The 19,132-nt window shown below is 53.4% G+C and overlaps 1 protein-coding gene across 2 annotated transcripts in view; it reads right to left on the bottom strand.

The window, feature by feature from the left end:
* Positions 1-11,351, bottom strand: part of SHISA6 (shisa family member 6) — a 278,576-nt gene extending 267,225 nt beyond the window's left edge. For both annotated transcript variants that reach the window (XM_004760525.3, XM_045083400.1), the window contains exon 1: positions 10,706-11,351. In XM_004760525.3, the coding sequence (XP_004760582.2) occupies positions 10,706-11,349 (644 nt within the window). In that variant the 5' untranslated portion in view covers positions 11,350-11,351. The remainder of the gene's footprint in view (positions 1-10,705) is intronic.
* Between the last annotated feature and the right edge of the window lie 7,781 nt (positions 11,352-19,132).

The following is a 19,132-nucleotide window of genomic DNA, read 5'->3' as shown; positions in this document are numbered from 1 at the left end:
ACTCAGGGCAATGCGAAAGAAAAGAAACCATAAGAGGGGCAATTAGCAGGAGCCCCCCAGAGGGAATTAAAAAGGGAACTTGAAGCAGCCTATGGTCAAGCATTCCCAATCTACTCAATCCCAATCAGTGAAACAGGCATGGAAATTCAAAAACACTTTAAAGGAAATGCATTCTTACTACTCCCGGGGCCATTGCAAGATTACAAACTAGGCTAGGAAAAACAACAACAAAACAAAACCCAAAACATTGATCTTTGTGGAGCTGGAGAGCTACTTCATGGAATAGATAAGAATGATTGATAATTAGCATGCCAACCGTCTAGGAAGAGCCTGCTTGAAAAATCTGTCCTACCGCGTGGTCTCTGTGCCCTGCGCACTCTTTGCAGTCTTGTCTGAGCTATTAATCTGTTCATCACAGACTTTTATCAGAGGAAAGAAAAACAACGTCACCCAGGTCTGATTCGGATACACGCGGAATTAGCAGAGTCTCAGTCGATGCCGTTTAATGAAGTTACAGCAGGACGAGTTCAAGAAGGAGAGCCGGAGGGAGAGAGAGGAAAGAGACCCAACCCAACAGAAGTGAAGGGGGATCCAAAAAAGCAGGACAGGTAGGAGAAATGCATCATCCTGTGGGAAAGTTCGAGCAAACTTCTCGGGATGCAGTCAAAAAAGACACAAAGGGCCGACTGCTTAGTTCAATCAAAAAGAATCCTGATTTTTCCACGGGGCCCGGGCAGTCCCAGTGCCTGGGAGGTGGGGACTGATGGCCATTCTTACCCAACCCTTAGGGATGACAGCAAGGGTCTGCAGTCCCAAGACCTCCAAAGGGAGGGGATGGGTGAGCTCTGGAACCCATGCTCAGGCACCACTTAAAATTAACAGCCACTCCCCCGCAAGCCCTCTTGGGTTCAAATCCCTCCTCGCTGGGGCAGCAAGACCAAAGGAAGATCCAAGAGGGGACACGCCGGAAACCATCCTTCCCAGAAGAGGACATTTGGCTAAGGGAGCCGCGAATATGTCCAGAGGACAGATGTCCTAAGTAATGAGACTTTAATACCGGAGCTAATGGGAACAGTACACAAGACCAAATGCCAAAAAAGCAAGGAATAATGAGTGTTTGGGAAGCCTGCAGAAAGCAGTGACTCCTCTCTCCCAAACGCCCGGGGAGCAGGGCCAAGGTTGTAGCCACCCAGAGCCTGGTTGGAACGTGGCCTCCATGGTCTCGAGGTGGGGACAGTGGGCGTGAGCAAGGTCTGTTCCTCAGACCTGAATGGGTCTGAGCCGGGATGGGGACTGGAAACGGTGTCCACGAACTTTCCACTCCCTGGAGAAAGCTAGAGAAATTGTTCCTACACCCGCCCTCCGTCGGGTGAGTGCCCCCCTCCATCAGGGACCCTGCCCCGGGCACCACAGGCCAGGGAGTGTGAGCCGCACAACTGCCCACCATCACGGCCCTCACCACCACCACTGACCGGGACAACGGAAGTTTGGGAGAAAAGGCCGGGGCGCTGAGGGCTCCCCGGGGTACCCTCCTTCAAGCATGCCTTTCAGGACAGGGGACTCCAGGTCACAAGAAGCAGAGAAACACCTGATAAGAAGGAGGAATGAGGAGACCTGCCTGGGAGCGTTAAAACAGGGGAAGCGCAGGACCAGAGCGGCAAGCAGCAGTGAGTCGGGCCAGACTCTGCCTGGTGCGCCCTGTGCTACACGTTATAAATGGGGCAGGGAGGGGGCCGTGATAAATGGAACTGCTTGGGAGCTGCAGGTCTCGGTAATTAGAACCGGGAATGGCCTGAGATCTATCCCCTCGTCCCCAAAGCACTTCCTCTCCCCAGCGTCTCTGTTACTCTCCAGAGCTGGACTCGTGCAGAACTGCCCCGGGGTGGGGGGTGGGGGTTGGCGGGGGGGGGGGGGGACAGGTTTCTGCCAACAACGGTAAAGGATTGTTGTTTTTGTTGTTGGTGTTCCTCCATGGAATCGGGGTGTTTTGCTTCCCTTTTGTTTTTTCGCATTTTCTTTGTGTTGTCTTCACCCTCCTCCCTCAACGTGATCCATTCTTTGAAAACAAGGCTTTGCACTGCCCTGGCGGCCTCAGGCCCTGCAGGCCATACAAGCGAGGCCACCAGCCCGCTTCTGTGGCACCCTGATCTGCAGGGCTTGAGAAATGCCCTCATTTCTCACCATGATAACCCGTGCCAGGGCACTGTCAGAGGCCTCTTTGCTTTCTCAAAAAGTCGGAGCATCCCTGACCCGTTTACATCTGGGGCGGTGGGAGCCAGCTACCCCCGCATGGAGATAGAGACTGGCCATGTTCTAGCTGTGTGACCTTAGGCAAGTTACTAAGCCTCTCTGAGCTGATTTCCTCCTCCGTGCAATGGGCACTTATCCCGAGGGTGAAGGAAGGATGCGATGAGACAGTTTATGTCCAGTACGTAGCAGGGTTCCAGGCACAGAGGAAGCCCTGGACACTGAGAGCTCTGGTCAGCCTTTCCCCACCCCCCTCCCTGTTGCATCCAGGTGACCTTGAGCCGTGCTCGCCCTGAGGCCTCTGGCCCTCCTCAAGGCCGGCTTTCTGCAGGTGCACAGAAGACGGAGTTGTGTAAGCTTCCGGGAAACAGACCTTCTCTCATTTTCACCTTTGAACGGAGGAAGGGGGTTTCCCAGCCACAGAGCAGGGCTGACCCCCCCAGGGTCCAACAAGAGTGCCCCTTAAGGGGGTGTGTGGGGACCAGAGGCTGTGTCCTGGCGCGCACGCACTCTGGGAGGAGGGGCCAGGGGGAGTGCAGTTCATGTAGGAATCCACGCACCATGGTCAGGGGCAGCCCCACCTCCCTGCACGTACAAACACTTCCACCTGTCCAAGGGCTGTGTGGCCCCAGCGGGGACCTGACGCGAATGCCAGATCACGGAGGTGACGGCATCCACACGGACAGACGGGAGGGCGCAGGGACCCTCCAGCTCTGACCCCAAGCCCGGCCGCATGCATGCCCGAGAATTTGGGTCCCTCAACCCTCAGAATCAAATTAAAAATCTAAATTGAGTTGTCTACTTATCTCATGAAAAAATGTGGGACATTCTTTTTTTTTTTATGGTTCTCTCTCTCTCTGGGCAGTTATTTGAACTTTCTTCCCTGCATATTCGAGTGCTTTCTTTCCCCAGGGCCTCCACTGTCTGCCGGGACATGCTGATAGGACATGAGGCTGATTTGGGGAAGGCTGGTGATACCTTCTTGCATGCAGCGTGGTCTCTGCAAAGTGGCCCCATGGCCTCTGGGCTCGGCTTTACAAGGCTGCCGTTCCTTACTGGAACACCTCCTCTGGGCCCGGCCTCTGGGGACAGTGGCCATGCGGATCCCGGGAGGGCAGGTCTCATTACCAGAGGCGAATGACTGGCCGATCACCTACTCCATTCATCGGCCTCAGCCCGGTGACTCATCGCTGCTTACAAGAATCACATCTACCCTAAGAGGATAAAAATCTGTGCCGTTACGGAGAGTCGAGATGACATGCCTTGGGCTCCGAGAACACTTCCAGGAGGAACCGTGGCAACATTTTCTGGAGAAGAGGCAGCCTGGGACCTCCCAAGGTGACTGCTTGGATGGAGGACATATTAGGATAGGGATGTCCTGGCTCTTTCAAAGTTAGGATCGGGCGCATTGTAGGAGAGGAGTCCCACATTGCCTGCCATCAAGAAGAATGTCACAGAATGGCCAGACCTAAATCTCCAGCTTCATTAGCCATCCTTCTAGAAGCTTCTCTGGACCTCTCTCCTTGTATCCACTCTGTCCCTGTGGGGTCATGGCCCAGCCCTGGGAACAGGCAAGGGCTGGCAGCAGTCAGCATGCCTCTGGGACTCACAGAGCTGTCATATATGTGGGGAGCCATCCTGGAGGACAAAGGAGAAATCCCCCCCACATTGGGCCCACAGGACGCCTGGAGGTCTCTGGTGGTCTCTCGCAAAACTGAAACTCATTGAACCTGGTAGGTCTGTGTTCCCCCCCCCACACACACCCCATTTCTGGGAGAGAGAGAAAGCATTCAGAGCCCACATTCTGAATTACAGAGGTCGGCCCATAGTTTTGCTTGGTGGCCCTTTCCCCTGGTTCACAACTTTCTGGCTTTTGTTGCATTCCCTCTCTTCCGTGCTCTGCATTCCTCGGATCCGATTAAAGGATGGTGCTTAGATCAGGTGATCGCCCTCTGCAAAGGGACCTGGAGAAAATTGCAAGGGGACTGGGGAAGACGGACAGAAATCATTTTAGGCGATGGTCAAACTGAATGAGGAAGGACCAAAGCAATGGAGGGAAAGGAGAGAGGCTAGAAGTCCGTCACTCACGACTCCAAACATCTGGGGAGTTATCTGGTTGCGACCGAGAGACAGGTGCCTAAAGTGAAGCCATCGTGGGTGCTCACTGCAGGAGACTGGGCTGGGCCATATGGCGCCAGGAAAGTGGGCGGGGCCCAGACCCAGCCCCGCCCCCAGCTTCCGGGTCTAGCCCCGCCCCCCCCAGCTGGGAACCCCTGGCATTATGATCTGTAAAATCAGGAAGTTAGGCTACATGACAGGCCTGTAATAAAAATTCTACAATTCTGTAATGATGACAAAATTATAAAACGTATGGTTGGCCCTTGAGCAAGGCAGGCGTTAGTGGCAACAACCCCCTTGTGCAGCTGAAAATCCAAGGATAAATTCTGACTCCCCCAAAGCTTAACTACTACTAACAGCCTACTGTTGAGCCCAACCTTCCCAATAACATGGCAGCCAACCCACACATATACTCTATTCTTACAGTAAGCCAAGCTGGAGAGAAGAAAATGGTAAGAAAAAACTCGTTTTCAGTTCTGTGCTGAATTTATCGGGAAAAAAAAAAAATCTGAGGGTGCCTGGCTGACTCAGTTGGGAGAGCATGTGACTCTTGATCTCAGGGTTGTGAGTTCGAGCCCCACATCAGACATGGAGCCTACGTTTAAAAAAAATGCAGAGGGGCGCCTGGGTGGCTCAGTGGGTTAAAGCCTCTGCTTTCGGCTCAGGTCATGATCCCAGGGTCCTGGGATGGAGCCCCGCATCGGGCTCTCTGCTCAGTGGGGAGCCTGCTTCCTCTTCTCTCTCTGCCTGCCTCTCTGCCTACTTGTGATCTCTGTCTGTCAGATAAATAAATAAAATATTTTTAAAAAAATGCAGAATAAAACTATTAAAAAAAAAATCTGTGTATCGGGGGACCCGCACAATTCAAACCAGTGCTGTTCAAGGGTCAACTGTATTCCTCTGCCTTTTCAGGACAATCTGGTTTCACTTCTAAAGATAAAAGAAGAACAGACAGGGGGAGCAATCATCTCAAAGGGGTCTGAAATAGCCTGCTCAAGGCCAAGGGACAGAGACCCTCTGAGGTTTGTGGGTAAACCCCTTACGCCAAGCCCTCTTCCCTGTTCCAAGTACCAATGAGAAACAAGAGGTCAGAGATGTGACTCAGGGAAAAATAATGGGCTGGAGTTTCCCAAAACAGAGGAAAGAGAGGGAGAAAAAAACAATCACATCAGAAGGTATTTAAAAAACAAATTAAACCCAGGTTCTAATACAGTCCCTTCCCCATCGCCCATGTGAGACATGTCACCGGCAAGCTTGCAAGGCAATTTTGTGGTTCCGCAGGATGGACGTCCAGGGATAAAATCAAGATTGTAAGACAAGATGCACCTGAGTTCGCCATAATCTTAAAAGCAGGCTAAGCAGCATGTTGCACCGGGCACTGTGGCAAAGAGGGAGGTGAGGGGGTGACGTCCCACGGCCAGCGTCTGGCCGCCCCTTCCAGCCCGTGGTGGGGCTTCGCACTCTATGGAAAGGCAGCCGGGAAGTTAAGATCTAAGGGCAGTCGATCCTGCCAGGCCCTGGAGAAATCGGGGAGTGCAAAGGGGAAGGACGAAGCCTCCTCTGGCATAGCGCCCTTCTACTCTGGGTCTGCCCGGGGCTGGGAAACAAACCTCTTTCCATCCGCTCGCTTCTTCAGCTATCTGAACCCCTGGATCGGAATCAACAGCCAAATCAATCGGATCTCATTAAAAGAGGTTGATAACAGTGAACTGGACTTTTCCTCCACCTGGGGCTTGGCAGTCTAGCACTGGGGGCAAACTCTTGGTATCTTAGCAGCGGATTCCTCCTGAGGAACGCGCTCGGAGCCTGGGGTCAGCGGTGGGTGGGGACGGGAGACACATGGGGTGTGCCTTCGGGGCTGGCGCGGGGGTGGGAGAGGACAAGAGCGCAGCAGAGCAACAGACCAGGCATCACTGTCAGCGCGCCAGATTCCGGAGAAGCAGTTTGCACGGCTGACCTGCTAAATCCAAAATGAACTCTGCCGCCCTTCTGTGTCCAAGGTACCACCTTACAGGCTTAGGTTATGTGGTTTGAGACATACCTCGCCCCCCCCCCCAGCAGGTGACCAGGGCTCCTCCGTGGAATTGAAGGCATTTGCATGTAGCCCAGGACCTGGGCACCACATCTGCTTCTCACCCCATTACCTCTCTCCTTTCGCCATTTTTGCCTCCTCCTGTCTTCTGGGTGCCCTCCCCTAACCCCTCTTCCATAACCTCCTTAAATTCCTTGACAATTTCCCTGCATGCATTTTTTTCCCCTCCAAGGCAAGAGAAAACAAGCAATGTTCAGACCTTCAGTCCAAGGCAAAATTTTTTTTCCCCCTGTCCTTCCAACGGCTCTATTTGAAGGAAAAAACAAGTTGACTCTCTATTTAGATCAATTCATTACAGTGAGCTCGCAGTGCTCCAAGAAATGGGACCGTTTGGGGAATGCTGAGACAATTCATTGCCTGCGGATTCGGGGAGAAAATTCACGACATCAGCCGGCAGAGGGGTCTTGCTATTGCAAAGACACGGTCAGGCAGCAGGCAAGGGGCCTCTCTGGATTTTTAGAGGGAGAGAAGGTGGAACAGAGTGTTCTCTTGATTCCTCTAGAAACAAGCAGAGGAGCCCAAAGACAAAGGAGCCTCCTGATGGCTGTCAGGTCACTTCCTGACACTTTTCCTTTATTGCAGACTGCATCTGCTCAGTTTCTCCTGCCTGCAACCCTGAGCATATGACACCCCCCCACCCCAAATTCCTCCATCCCCTCCATCCCTACAGAATGGGAGGACCCAAGGCATCCCTGACTCCACCAACTACATCCATAGGTCCCTAATAGCTCCCTGGTCCCAGCTGCTAGGTAGCCACTTTAAAAAAAAAAGGCAGACTTTCTCGCTTGGAGAGTCTCCTCTCCAGGACACTAATGTGAATGTGAGACAGCTCCTAGAGGGGGCCTTTGCCTGGGCGGAAGCACTCGCCCCAGGGAGAACATCACAGCCCCTCATTGAATAAACAGCCCCAGGAAGCAAAGTAGAAACTGCTGGGGCTCCGGGGCATGCCTGTGGTTTATGAGCTTGAACCTCAGCTGGGGGAAGGTGAACGGGGAAGGTGAGTTAGCGACCTGGCGGGGGAAACAGGGCCATGGCGGGAAAGGAGGGCACCCCCTAGACTAGTGGCTCCCCAGACCCAGAGCATGGCCCAGACTTTGGTCCCCCTGGCCGCCCATCTCTTCCTCCCACCTGGGGTCCAGCTGAGCTGGTGTTGGCATCACCGGAGAGCTGAGAGTTTCCCCTACAGACACTGACTCCACACACAGAAACAGGACGGCAGGGTCTAATCACTTCTGGAAAAGACTAAATCTGTTCTTCCCTGCGGGGGCCGGAGCAGTGAAAGGAAGCCAGGCTCTAAGAAATGTGTGCCACGGGCAAGCGGAGGGCTGGCCTGCCTGGGGACACCAGGAGGAGGCAGGTGGCTGATCTCGGGGCTGCAGCCTCCTCTTCCACCCCTTCTAACCCCCTCCCACAAACATCCCTTATGATGACCTGGTCCCCCTCCCTCGGACCCAGCCCCTGCCCACCCCGCTCCCGTCTTTGGAGAGAGGATCACATTGGAATAAATCCTTCCCCTTTCCAGAAAGGAAATGTCTCTGCTGAACTATTTCAAGGCATAGGGAACCACACACACAGCCCACTTCCTCCACGGACCCCCCTGGAGAGGGTGCATCCTTTCTCCTCCCTCACCCCCTCCCTAGGGAAAACTCATAAGGTAGGACTCATTCTCTCTTCCCACTTCTCTAGTCTGGTTCCCAACCAGACCCTCTGCATGGAAACCCCACCCCCACAACCCCGCCACCGGAATGGTAAGTGGTGACCTCTCAAGTGTGAGCGAGTTGGGATGCGTCCTGGGAATGCATCGGGGAGCAGCATCCTGCCATGTGCATGCTTTGCCTGACATACCCGGGGAGGGGAGAGGTCGAGGAGGGATGCTTTGGTGCCTGAGTCACCCAGAACTGGATGCTGAGCTTCCCACCCACCCCACCCCACCATCCCCCCTCCCCCGCCCTGCCCAAGGTCATCATGGTGTGTCTGGAGGGAGGACTCAGGCTCTGCCCTCTTTCCCCCAAAACAGAGACAGGCATTGTCCCCCACCGAACAGGCCCCAGTATGTCGGTTTCCAAAGCACCCAGCAGGCAAAGCTACAGCTGCTCGCAGAGAAGCTGTGAACTGAATAAAATCAGGAGGTGAATTTGAGAGAGAAACATCCTACGTGAACATCACGGTCTCAGGCTAAACTCAGCTCCCTTCCACGATTACCTTCCTTCCTGACCCCAGAGGGAAAGTGCTCCTACACCATCACCAGTCCCTGAGCCACACACCTGTACACAGACAGTTATCCTAGTCCGGGGTTTGGGGGGGGGGGTCGCCGTGATGGGAAGGGGAGAAAACACACCCCAAGGAACAGTGGCACGTCCAGGGTCACAAACCAGCAGAATAGAGGCCAGCACCAGCATCCAAAGACCATCACTAGTTTCCTCCCAGGGGATGACAAGTGCGTTCAGTAGGGGAGTATGAGGGCAGGGTAGGGGGCAGCCCAGAAAAGAAAGAAACCAGAGCAAGGGAATGTGGGATGAGTGACCAGGAGCCCAGGAGAAGGCACCTGGAGGTAGGCAGAGGAAGGACCGAGTACCACTGCTTCTGGAAGGTGCCTGCCCACAGGTTATGACTTCTATGCTTTCCAAGGTGAGCCACGAGGGAGAACCCTTCACCAGACCTGACCCCAAGGAGATACGGACTGCCCGCATCCCATTTCTCACAATTCCTCCACCCATGCCCGGGACCAGCCAGACACAGACTCACTACCTAAAAGATAAGATGTTGGGGGGGGGGGACAGTGGCCCCTTAGGGTGATGAGTGAGGAATTATACAGAGGTTTGCTTTTGGAAACACACAGTTCTGATACCCAAGTATGTATGTCACTATTGAAATACCCACACGTCGTGCGTTTGACTCAATAAAACCTGCCAGGGAGTGTCACCTTTTCTCAACATCTTCAAACGAAGAAAAAAAAATCATGCCCAGAAATTTCTATCTGCCTTTCTCTCTCTTCATCAAGGTACGGCTGATTAATGTCCACAGCGGCAAGGGAAGAAGGCATTCAGGCCGAAAGAATAGAAATGAGTTTCAGCTGTGTGGTTCGGGGTGGGGGTCTGCTTGGCACACGCAGAAGCAGGACTGGCCTGGGGGAGGGGGTCCTGGTTACCCAGGCAGGGCTCACACCGTGTGCCAAAAATGGAGGCATGTCCTGGGGCAGGATTTGTTCCCTGAAAGACTCTGCTGAACCAGGTCCAGCCATTCATCATCACGAGGGGACTGGAAGCTGAGCTAACTTTGCCTCCCCAGGGTGCAGCGGTCCCTGACTTGGGAAGAGAGGCTGGTTTCCCGTTCTCTGAGCTCCGACTTCCCTAAGGACTCCCTGGGAGCCAGGGCCCTGGGGTGGGAGGCAGTCAGGATGGGGCTGTGCTTTGCCATATTTCGAGCTCTTGCCATAAGTTTCCTGGGGAGGCTGCCCCAGTCACCCCACCCCCAAATGTAAGTGGTAAAAGCTGCCCACTGGGCTTAACACAGCAAGCATGTTAACTCAGAGCATTTTGCCGACAGGGTTTGAAAGACCAAGTCCTCCAGTCTCGGCAGGAAAATAAGCATCCCACTTGGGCAAGGAGGCAGTAAAGAGACACCACCTGCCCTTGGTCAACATGGAATGGAGAAATTTTTTACCCCTTCTTCCTGGGGAAGGCGTCCCTTCCATACCACCCCCCCCAACCCCGTCCCCACATGGAGAACACCCAGCTTATACTAAATCACTTGATACTCCCTTCTGTAAGGTTCCAACATTGTTCACGGTCCTAGACCAAAGAGGATGTGCTGGTTAGACTCAGAAAGCCAAAGCCAAGAGGAGCCTACCCCAAAGAGCCCACTTGCCCTGAAAACTGAACCCCGGATCCCACCCCATCCCCCATCCAGGGTTATAGAATTCATAAAATTCCAGGCTCCAACTTGGGGGACCCCACTGATCCTTACTCTGCCCTGTAACTCCCCTACCTCCAAAGCATGCATTCTGGACTCTGAAGAAAGGGTGGAAATAAGAAAGCTGTGATTTATCTGAATGTCAAGGAAGCAAGCGAGGGAGAAACTGGTCTTAGAGAGTCAGAGCGACGTGGTGGCGCCCAGTGTGAAGCGGACCGGGGATGCACGTTAAGAGGGGCGAGGCTCAGCGGGAGACTGGGGACCCGGACGGGGGACCTGGGGACTGGGGACTCGGGGACCGGCCCCGGGCGGCCGCTCGCGCGCACACCCTCTCACCTGTGGATGTTCATCTCCCGCGGAGGGCGGTGGGCCTTGTCATAGGAGACCTTGGCGAAGACGCCGGCCACGATGACAAAGGCGATGACCCCGCAGGTGATGTAGACGGTGAAGTTGGTCTTGTCCTTCTCCGGGTCGTACTTGTTCTCGGGCCCCGGCGACACCACCTTGGTGCTGGGCGTCTGCACCCACACGGGGCTCTGGTAGTTGGTGCACTGGCGCTGGTCCAGCTTCTCGTGGCGCTTCTTGCAGCAGAAGCGGTAGTAGCAGGTGCCGCAGCAGTACAGGTAGCCGCTCTCGCTGTTGTTGCACTCGAACTCCTTGTCGTACTGGCCGCTCACGTCGTAGTAGCCCCAGCACGTCTCGTAGGTGACGGCCGCGCTGGCCGCCGCCACCGCCGCCGCGGGCTGTCCCCGCCGGCTCCCCGCCTCCGGGCCGCCGGGCGCCCGGGCGGCGGTGCCGTTCAGCTCGCGGCCGCCCCGGGCCAGGGAGCCCCCGGGCCGTCGGCCCCCGACGGCAGCGGCGCCGGCGCTCAGGGTCCGGTTGGCGGCGCGGCCGCGGGCGCCGCGGGCGCCGGGCAGCAGGTGCAGGGACTCCAGCGAGAGCAGCAGCAGCAGCAGCAGCAGGAGGCGCCGCAGCGCCATGGCGGGGCCGGGCGGGAGGGCGCGGGCAGGCTTCCGCGGCAGGCCGCTCCCCGGCCGCCGGGCTCCGAGGGCGGCGGCGCGGGCCGGGCTGGCGGCGCGGGCGGTCAGCGGCGCCGGGGCGATGGCGCCATCGAGGCGCGGGCGGCGGCGGCGGCGGCGGCGCGCGGTGCGCACGGACCGGCCCGGCGCGGGCTGCTCGGGCGCTCACGCTGCGCGCCGGCTCCGCGCTCCCCCTGCGGGCTCGGCGCGCCTCCCGGGCAGCCCCATCCCCCGCCGGCGGCGGCGCGGCTCAGGCGGGACCCGAAGCGCGGCTCCCGGCGGCGGCGGCGGCGGCGGCGGCGTGGTCCCGTCCGGGCGGGTCCTGCGGGACAAGACGGGGAGCTGGTCACAGGGCGGGGCGGGGGGCGGGCGGGGAGGGAGCGCGCAGCCTTCGAGGAGCCGGGCTCGGGGCCGGAGAGGAGCGGAGCCCGAGGAGAGACGGGGCCCAGAGTCCCTGCGCGCGGGCCACCGAGGGCGCACGGGCCGCCGGCCCCGCAGCGCGCTCCCGCCGCGGGCTGACTCCCCGGGACGGAGCGAGCTGCGGCGGGGGGCACGCGGCGGCCGGCCCTCACTCACTCACCATGCCCGGCTGCGACTGCAGAGGCGGTGGCGGCGGCGGCGGTGGCGGCGGTGGCGGCGAGGGGGAGCGCAGCGGCCGGAGCGAGCAAGCCGGGAGCCGCCGGCCGGCCGCCTGCACTAGTGCCGGAGCGCGTGCGGGAGGGAGCGAGGGAGACACACGCACTCACATACCCGCACACGCGGGAGCGCCGCGCGGGGAGGGGAGGCGGGGAGGGGAGGGCAGCCGCTCACCGCCGCCCACGTTTACACGCCCGGGCGTCCGGGGGAGGGGGCTCCTCTTCGCTGCTCCCCCCTCGCGGCGGCACTTGAAGCTCCGCGTCACCAGAGCCCAGGACTCTGCTTTTTCGAAACAGCGAACCCGGCGGCGGAGAAGGGGCCCGGAGCGGGGCGGGAGTGTCCCCTCTAGAGCCGGCCTGCGACTGGGCCGGACCTCCGCTCCCTTCGCCCCGTCCGGGGCGGCCAGGATTCCGACACCTTCCCAGAGCCCCGGGCCGGGCGCTGCCAGAGCGGGGACTTGGGGGATCTGCAAGCCTTTGCCTCTCCCTAGCGGCGACGCTTGCGTCGGAGGGAGCAGGCCAAACCCATTGCTACAGGTTCCTAAACTGAGACCAGGGATCAAGTGGCTTGTCTGAGGTTACAGCGCTGCCAGTGAGCTGGGCCGGCACTGCCTCCCCTCGGGCGCTCTCCTCTCTAACGCCGCCAACGACACGGACAAGGACGCAAGGCAACGCCAGCCCTGGATGGTTCATTTTGTTGCCTCTTCCCGGAGCTTTTCCCAGAGTACTGGGGCAGAGTTACAAAAGCTGCCAGAGCTTCTAAGACTCAGCTTTGAAATCCCTCTGCTGTAGGTGAAGGGGTAGGGAGTGCCGAGAGGGAGGTGTTCCCATGTCCTTGCTCATGGAATCTGTGGAATGGAGTCCCAGGTCTAACTCCAAGCTTTGAGGCCACCCCAAAAGGGAGTCCTAATCATCTCTTTGGCACGCTTCCATGGGAGGAGATGGGGGAAATGAGAACAAAAAGCAGGGACCACTGCCAAAATCCTGGCCTGGCCTTTTCTGCAAGTGCCGGTGTGTTCAGGTTGAAGGCAGGGGCAGTTGTCAGAGTGTGGGCAGTAGAGATTGTGGGAAGGCTGTCCATGAAGTCCCACTGGTGCCTGATCCAAACTGAGGATCCCCCATGCCAGAAAGACAGAGAGCCTCTGCCTGGAACTTCATAATGGATAAGTTGGAGCAGAAGCCCAGATTGCAAGGCACCAGAGGTAAACCCTGGGATGCCTTCCCTTCTCCTTCCTCTGAACTTTCTCTTGCATTCTCTCAACTGCATCTCCCCTGCCCCCTCTTAATGCTCCTGTTCAGTAAACACCTATGTCGTGCCTACTCTCCACCAGGCACTGATAAGTGCCGGGATAAAAGATGAGTAAGCCCGTCCCCTTCCTCAAGGAGGCAAGCTTGCAGAGCACTCCAGAGACAGCTCACCAAACATTTACCGTGTCGGTGATCACATCCCATATAAAGATGGGCACAGAAGGCTCGGAGAGTGCAGATGTCAGGCTCCTAGCCTAGCCCTGGAGGGGCAAGATCGGGGTCAGAGGCAGCTTTCTCCGTGAGTTAATGAGCAGAATCTTGAATGAATAATGAAGAATTAATACAGCAAGCAGAGGGGAAGGACGCTGGCAGCAGAGGGAACATCATTAGCAAAACCGGAAAGATGCAAAGCCCTGTGGGGGGGGGGGGTGTGGTGGTGAGCGAGAGGTGTAGCAGTTGAGCAGAAACTCCGAGGGAGTCTTCCAAATAAAGCTGGCAGGAGGGCACCTTATCTCCTGCCAAAGAACTTGAATTGATTCTGCGGTTGACGGAGAGCTATTGGTGGGTTCTACTCAAGGGGAAGCCACTGTCAGATTTACACATTTGCTGGCTCTCTAAGTCAGCTAGAGTAAGGGACGCCACATGGGAGAAGAGCAATTTGGAAACTGCTCTGAGGACCCAGGTAAAAGTCACCGAAGGGCCAAAGTAGAGCACTGGAGGTCAGTGCCCACAGTACAGAATGACTGGCATGGTCGAAAGAGCAGGTGCAGGACAGCATTAGCAATGGACATGCTGAAAGGGTATGTGCTATGGTGAGTGCGATGAAGTGTATAAGCCTGATGATTCTCAGACCTGTACCCCTGGGGCAAATAATACATTACATGTTAATAAAAATAATTAATTTTTTAAAAGAGCCTGGGGGAGCCTGGGTGGCTCAGTGGGTAAAGCCTCTGCCTTCAGCTCAGGTCATGATCCCAGGGTCCTGGGATCGAGCCCCACATTGGGAAATCTCTGCTCAGCAGGGAGCCGGCATCCCTTCCTCTCTCTCTGCCTGCCTCCCTGCCTACTTGTGACCTCTGTCAAATAAATAAATAAAATATTTTTAAAAATAAAAAAATAAAAAATGTAATAAATATATTTATATATAACACATATGTATATATAATTAAAAAATTAAAAAGAGTATGAAGCAAAGCTATTCAGTACCAGGGCTCCAAGCTCAAGAGCACAGGTAAGAAAAGCATATCCGTTTGGGAACCCTAACATAGGCATATACATCTGGAAATCATATTTCCATTTTCCATATTCCAAAACGCATTCTTGACCTTTCTACTATGCACAATTCTTTTTAAACATTTTATTTACTTATTTTAGAGAGGGAGAGTGTGTGCCTGTGAACAGGGTGAGGGGCAGTGGGAGAGGGAGAGAATGTCAAGCAGACCCCCCCACCCCCCGCCCCGGCTGAGCACAGAGCCCCAACACAGGACTCTCAACCCTGAGATCATGACTCGAGCTGAAATCAAGAGTCAGACGCTTAACGGACTGAGCCACCCAGGTGCCCCACTCTGTGCAATTTCTAGGTAGTTTCCTGCCTTTTCTCCTCCCTGAACTCTCATTTCCCCTTTCCTTATTCCATGATTGCTGAGTCCATATCTGGGAGCTTTCTAGCAAGGGGTAGAAACATGTCTTCCTCATGTAGGACTCGAACAAGTCTTGATCAGTGGTACTGAGTAAGGGAGATTGATTCGGACCTCAGATCGTCCCCCCACGCAAATGTGATCGGAGCCCCTGTGCTCACAGAGAGTAGGGTCAGCAAACCAACAGAAAATAACAGTATCTCAGAGTTGTACAGGATCTACAAGGTTATTCATTCCAACCCTTATTGCAGTGCATTATATATGATTTATATAGTATATATATAAAATAGATAAATATATATAACCATATATAATATAAGTATACTTATATATAACATAATATAATATAATATTATAATATAATATGTAAATTAATTTAATATAAATAATATATACATATATTTATTTGTATATATGTATATTTTAAGTTTTACTTATTTATTTTTTTACTAAGCTCTGCACCCAACATGGGGCTTGAACTCACGACAGGGCAATCAACAATCACATACCCACCAGACTGAGCCAGCCAGGTGCCCGCACATTCTATTTCTTATTCACACTTCGAGCCCTCTTGGTTTGCCCTTTGTAGCTGACCAGGTTGGCTGCCACCAACCAATATCCATTTGCCTCCCAACATCTATTTTTCTCCTTTCTCCTTCTGGTTTCAATACCTGAATTGTTGGCAGGATGAAGGTGTCCTTCCTCTGTGGATTGAGCTTACCTAAAAGTACGTCGAGAAGAGTTTTCTTTTTCAACAACCTATACCAACTTCAGACAGCCAGTCCATGGGCTCAGGATAAAATGACCCAATCTCGAGGGTAAATCCCCATCTGGGCTAAGACCACCATGGGAATCCCATTCCCCTGGGGCCAGTGATTGGTTAGGAATGGACACGTGATCCACTTCTGGCCAATACAAAGTGAGGGAAGTGTTGGGAGGGTGTGGGAAATTTTCCTTGCTCTGAAAAATAGTGGTGATGCCTCTACTTTTTCTAGTGCTGTTTCTGTGAATGTCCTGAGCTCACCAGGAGGTGTCGGGGTGGGGCGTGGGGGAACCAGTCCTTAGTCGAAGCTGGTATTGACTCTGATCATCATTAGTGCTGCTCACTGACTTTCTCTGCCTTCTAGGTATATAGTAGAATGGGCAATTACTGGTCCATTCGTGAGTAGGAGGACCGGCAAATCGTGGGCAGAAATGATTTGTGTTATTTCTGAACCAGAGCATTTAATCACTACTTCAAGACACTCTAGAGTTCCCATTTTCCTCTGGCATGGTGATCAGCAATGTTCTATGTGGGAGTGGCTTTGTCAGCCTGGAAGTGATGACAGTAGGGACACCCTCCTCCCCCGTTTAATAAAAATGGTGCCTGGCCAAGGACATGAAGTAGAAATATACTTCTTTTCTTTCCTTAAAGCCCCTGGTAACTGGGTCTGTTACCGCAGCATATCCTAGCGCATCCTGATTTACACACTGAGGATGATGGATGGAAGGATGGAAGGAACATTATCATCTTGGATCTGTGCCCAGGGCTCTCACAACTCTGGTCTTCCAGTAATGGGAAATAATTAAATTTCGTTTTATTGAAGCCTCTTTGATTCCGGAGTTTCTCCAACATGCAGCCCAAAGCATCCTAATGAATATACTATGTATTTTTCGTCTCCATTCTGACTTTCTCTAGGATTTCTAGCTAGCTATGCAACTTTGAGTGAATCCTACCCTTTCCATGGAATTCAGTTTTCTCCTCTATAAAGTGGGGAGCTAAGCGGAGGGAGTGTTTCTACAGGCCACCTCCACTGTATCTTCTCACTGTGAGTCTTTACCATGGTCCCCAAGTTTAAGCATGGTCTCATGGCTCTGTGTGATCTGCTCTCCTGCTGTTTTTCAAAGCTCCTGTCCTCCTCTTCTGTCCTTACTCACTCTTTCCTACTGCAGTGGCGTCCTCACTCTTCCTCAAAGTCTTTCCCCTTGCTCACTGCCTGGGAACCCTCCAGGCCCCGATGTATGCAGGATTTTTTTCTCCAACCTCCCTACATTTCTGCTCAAGCATCCCTTAGAGAAGCTCCCCTGACCTTCTGATGAAAACAACACAATCACCACACAATGGCAATACCTGCCTGCCATTTCTTTTTCCATCATGACCACCTTCTCCTTCCCATGATATACCATCATGGCATTCATCTCTACTTGCTACATATTCATTTAGCTATGTGTTTTGTTTTTTGTTTTTTTTTTTTTTAAGTTCTCAGGGCACCTGGCTGGCTCAGTTGCAAGAGCATGTGACTCCTAATCTTGGGCTGGCGAGTTTGAGCCCCACGTTGGGTATACAGATTACTTAAATAAAGAAAACTTGAAAAAAATTAAAAATAGATACAAGTTCTCTTCTTACCTGCCACAGGAATGCCCGCTCATGCTTGAAGGTCGCTGCTGTTTTGTTGACTGCTGTATTCTCCATGTCTGGAACAACACTTGGCACACAGTAGGCTGTAGTCGGCACAGAAGGACACATCTCCAGCTGTCATCTCCTCTAGGGACACGGACTTCTCCTGCAAGAACACAAGCTTCCTTCCCTGAGTGGCCCACATCCAATGACTAATCAAATTGCAAGTAAAAAGGCCTAGTTATTTTAGCCCAATGGAGGAACTCTGATGGGCCATATTTTCTCCAAAGGCCCAGGTTCTCTGTGGCCAAGGCTTTGCTGGGCCATTATTCAATCTATGCAATCCTGCTTCCTCCCCCTAAAAAGGAGCCTGTCAACATTTGTCTCAGCCTCTGATTCAAGAGATCTGAGCTCACCCCTTTGGAATTTAGGAAATATGTGTTGAATGACTGAATGAGTCTATAATCCCCAAGTGGCATTCCTCTAAGTGACCATGTGGCTTTTGCTTTAGGACATCCAGTGACAAGTTAGAAACTACCTCCTAAGGCCATTCATTCCAATGAGAGATAGTTCTAATAGTTGAAAATCAGAGCACATTGCATTTTGTTAGTGTTGCCGATAGGCAAATCAATTTATTGGTTCATACCGAGCTTCTAGTTGACTAGAGTCTTTGTCACACCTGTACTAGTTAGGATGACTTTTGGTATCCCTGTGGAACACTTCATATGTAGTCTAGTTAATTTTACGGAGCTGCACCCATGACTCCAGCTTTCTGAGCATTTGAGGAACTTGTCATCGGATGTGTTAATTCTCCCAACATTCTCTCTCCCTTTTCTAAGCCAGGATCTCAAATCTTTATTCAGAGATTTACCCTCCGCTACTCTTGTTCCACGAGGTCTGTATGGGATTGCGCATGACCTTGATTTAAGCCTAACAGCACATCGTAACTCCTTCTGGAGATTCAGAGAAAGTAAGCAAGAGGCAGAAGTCCATACAATCAGATGAACCACAGGATCTGTGGGGGCAGGACTCAGGAAGACAACCCCTCTTTCCTCTGGAAGGAGACAAACATGGCATCACGGTAGCTATCTTATCTTGGAAAGGGAGAACCCAGAGCTGCTGAGGTGCCCACGGGAAGCTAGAGAAAGGAGCTGGCCCGATACTGGGCTGAGCCAAGAGATGGAAAGAAACACAGTCTTATTGGCACCATTTGAACCTTGAATCTAGCTTCATCTGAAGGCTGCCTACACCTGTACTTTTACGTTACCTCAGCCAATATATCCCTACTTTAATTAAGCTCTTTTACACTGGACTGTCTTTCTGCAGGTAGAAGCATTTTAATTGGTACAGTTGATCAACATGACTGGAGTCTTAAGTTGGAAGAAGTGGTTTTGCCGTCCTCTGAATGACCTCTCGTGTGGCAGGTGACAACTGGGGGCAGAGGTTGAAAGAAGCAGGACAGGTCATGCCTGATTAGAACTCTAGAACTGTAGCATTTTAGAATTGGATGGGCACACAAGAATTTATGTCCTCTGGGCTCTTCTTGGCCTGTATCTGATCAGCCAGACATGTGAGGGCAGGAATGACCTCCTATTACCTCTACAGCTAGCCTAGCCTAGGATCAACTCATCTTTGCATCCATTTATTCATTTTTTATCATTCATTTTGTCTATCAGTCTTTCAATGAATATTTAATGAGCCCCTCTAGGTGCTAGTCAAAATATGAACAAATAAATTATGATTTCTGGCCTGCCATCTGGAACCCTTCTTGGGGACTCATAGAACTACCTGGCCTTCTACCACAAACCAGAGGTTATATACTGACTGCTGTGTCCCTCCAAAATTCA

This window comes from Mustela putorius, unplaced genomic scaffold (genome assembly GCF_011764305.1).
Source record: "Mustela putorius furo isolate JIRA1106 unplaced genomic scaffold, ASM1176430v1.1 tig00000695_pilon_pilon_pilon, whole genome shotgun sequence".
Lineage (NCBI taxonomy): Eukaryota > Metazoa > Chordata > Mammalia > Carnivora > Mustelidae > Mustela > Mustela putorius.
This window is presented reverse-complemented; position numbering and strand designations above follow the sequence as displayed.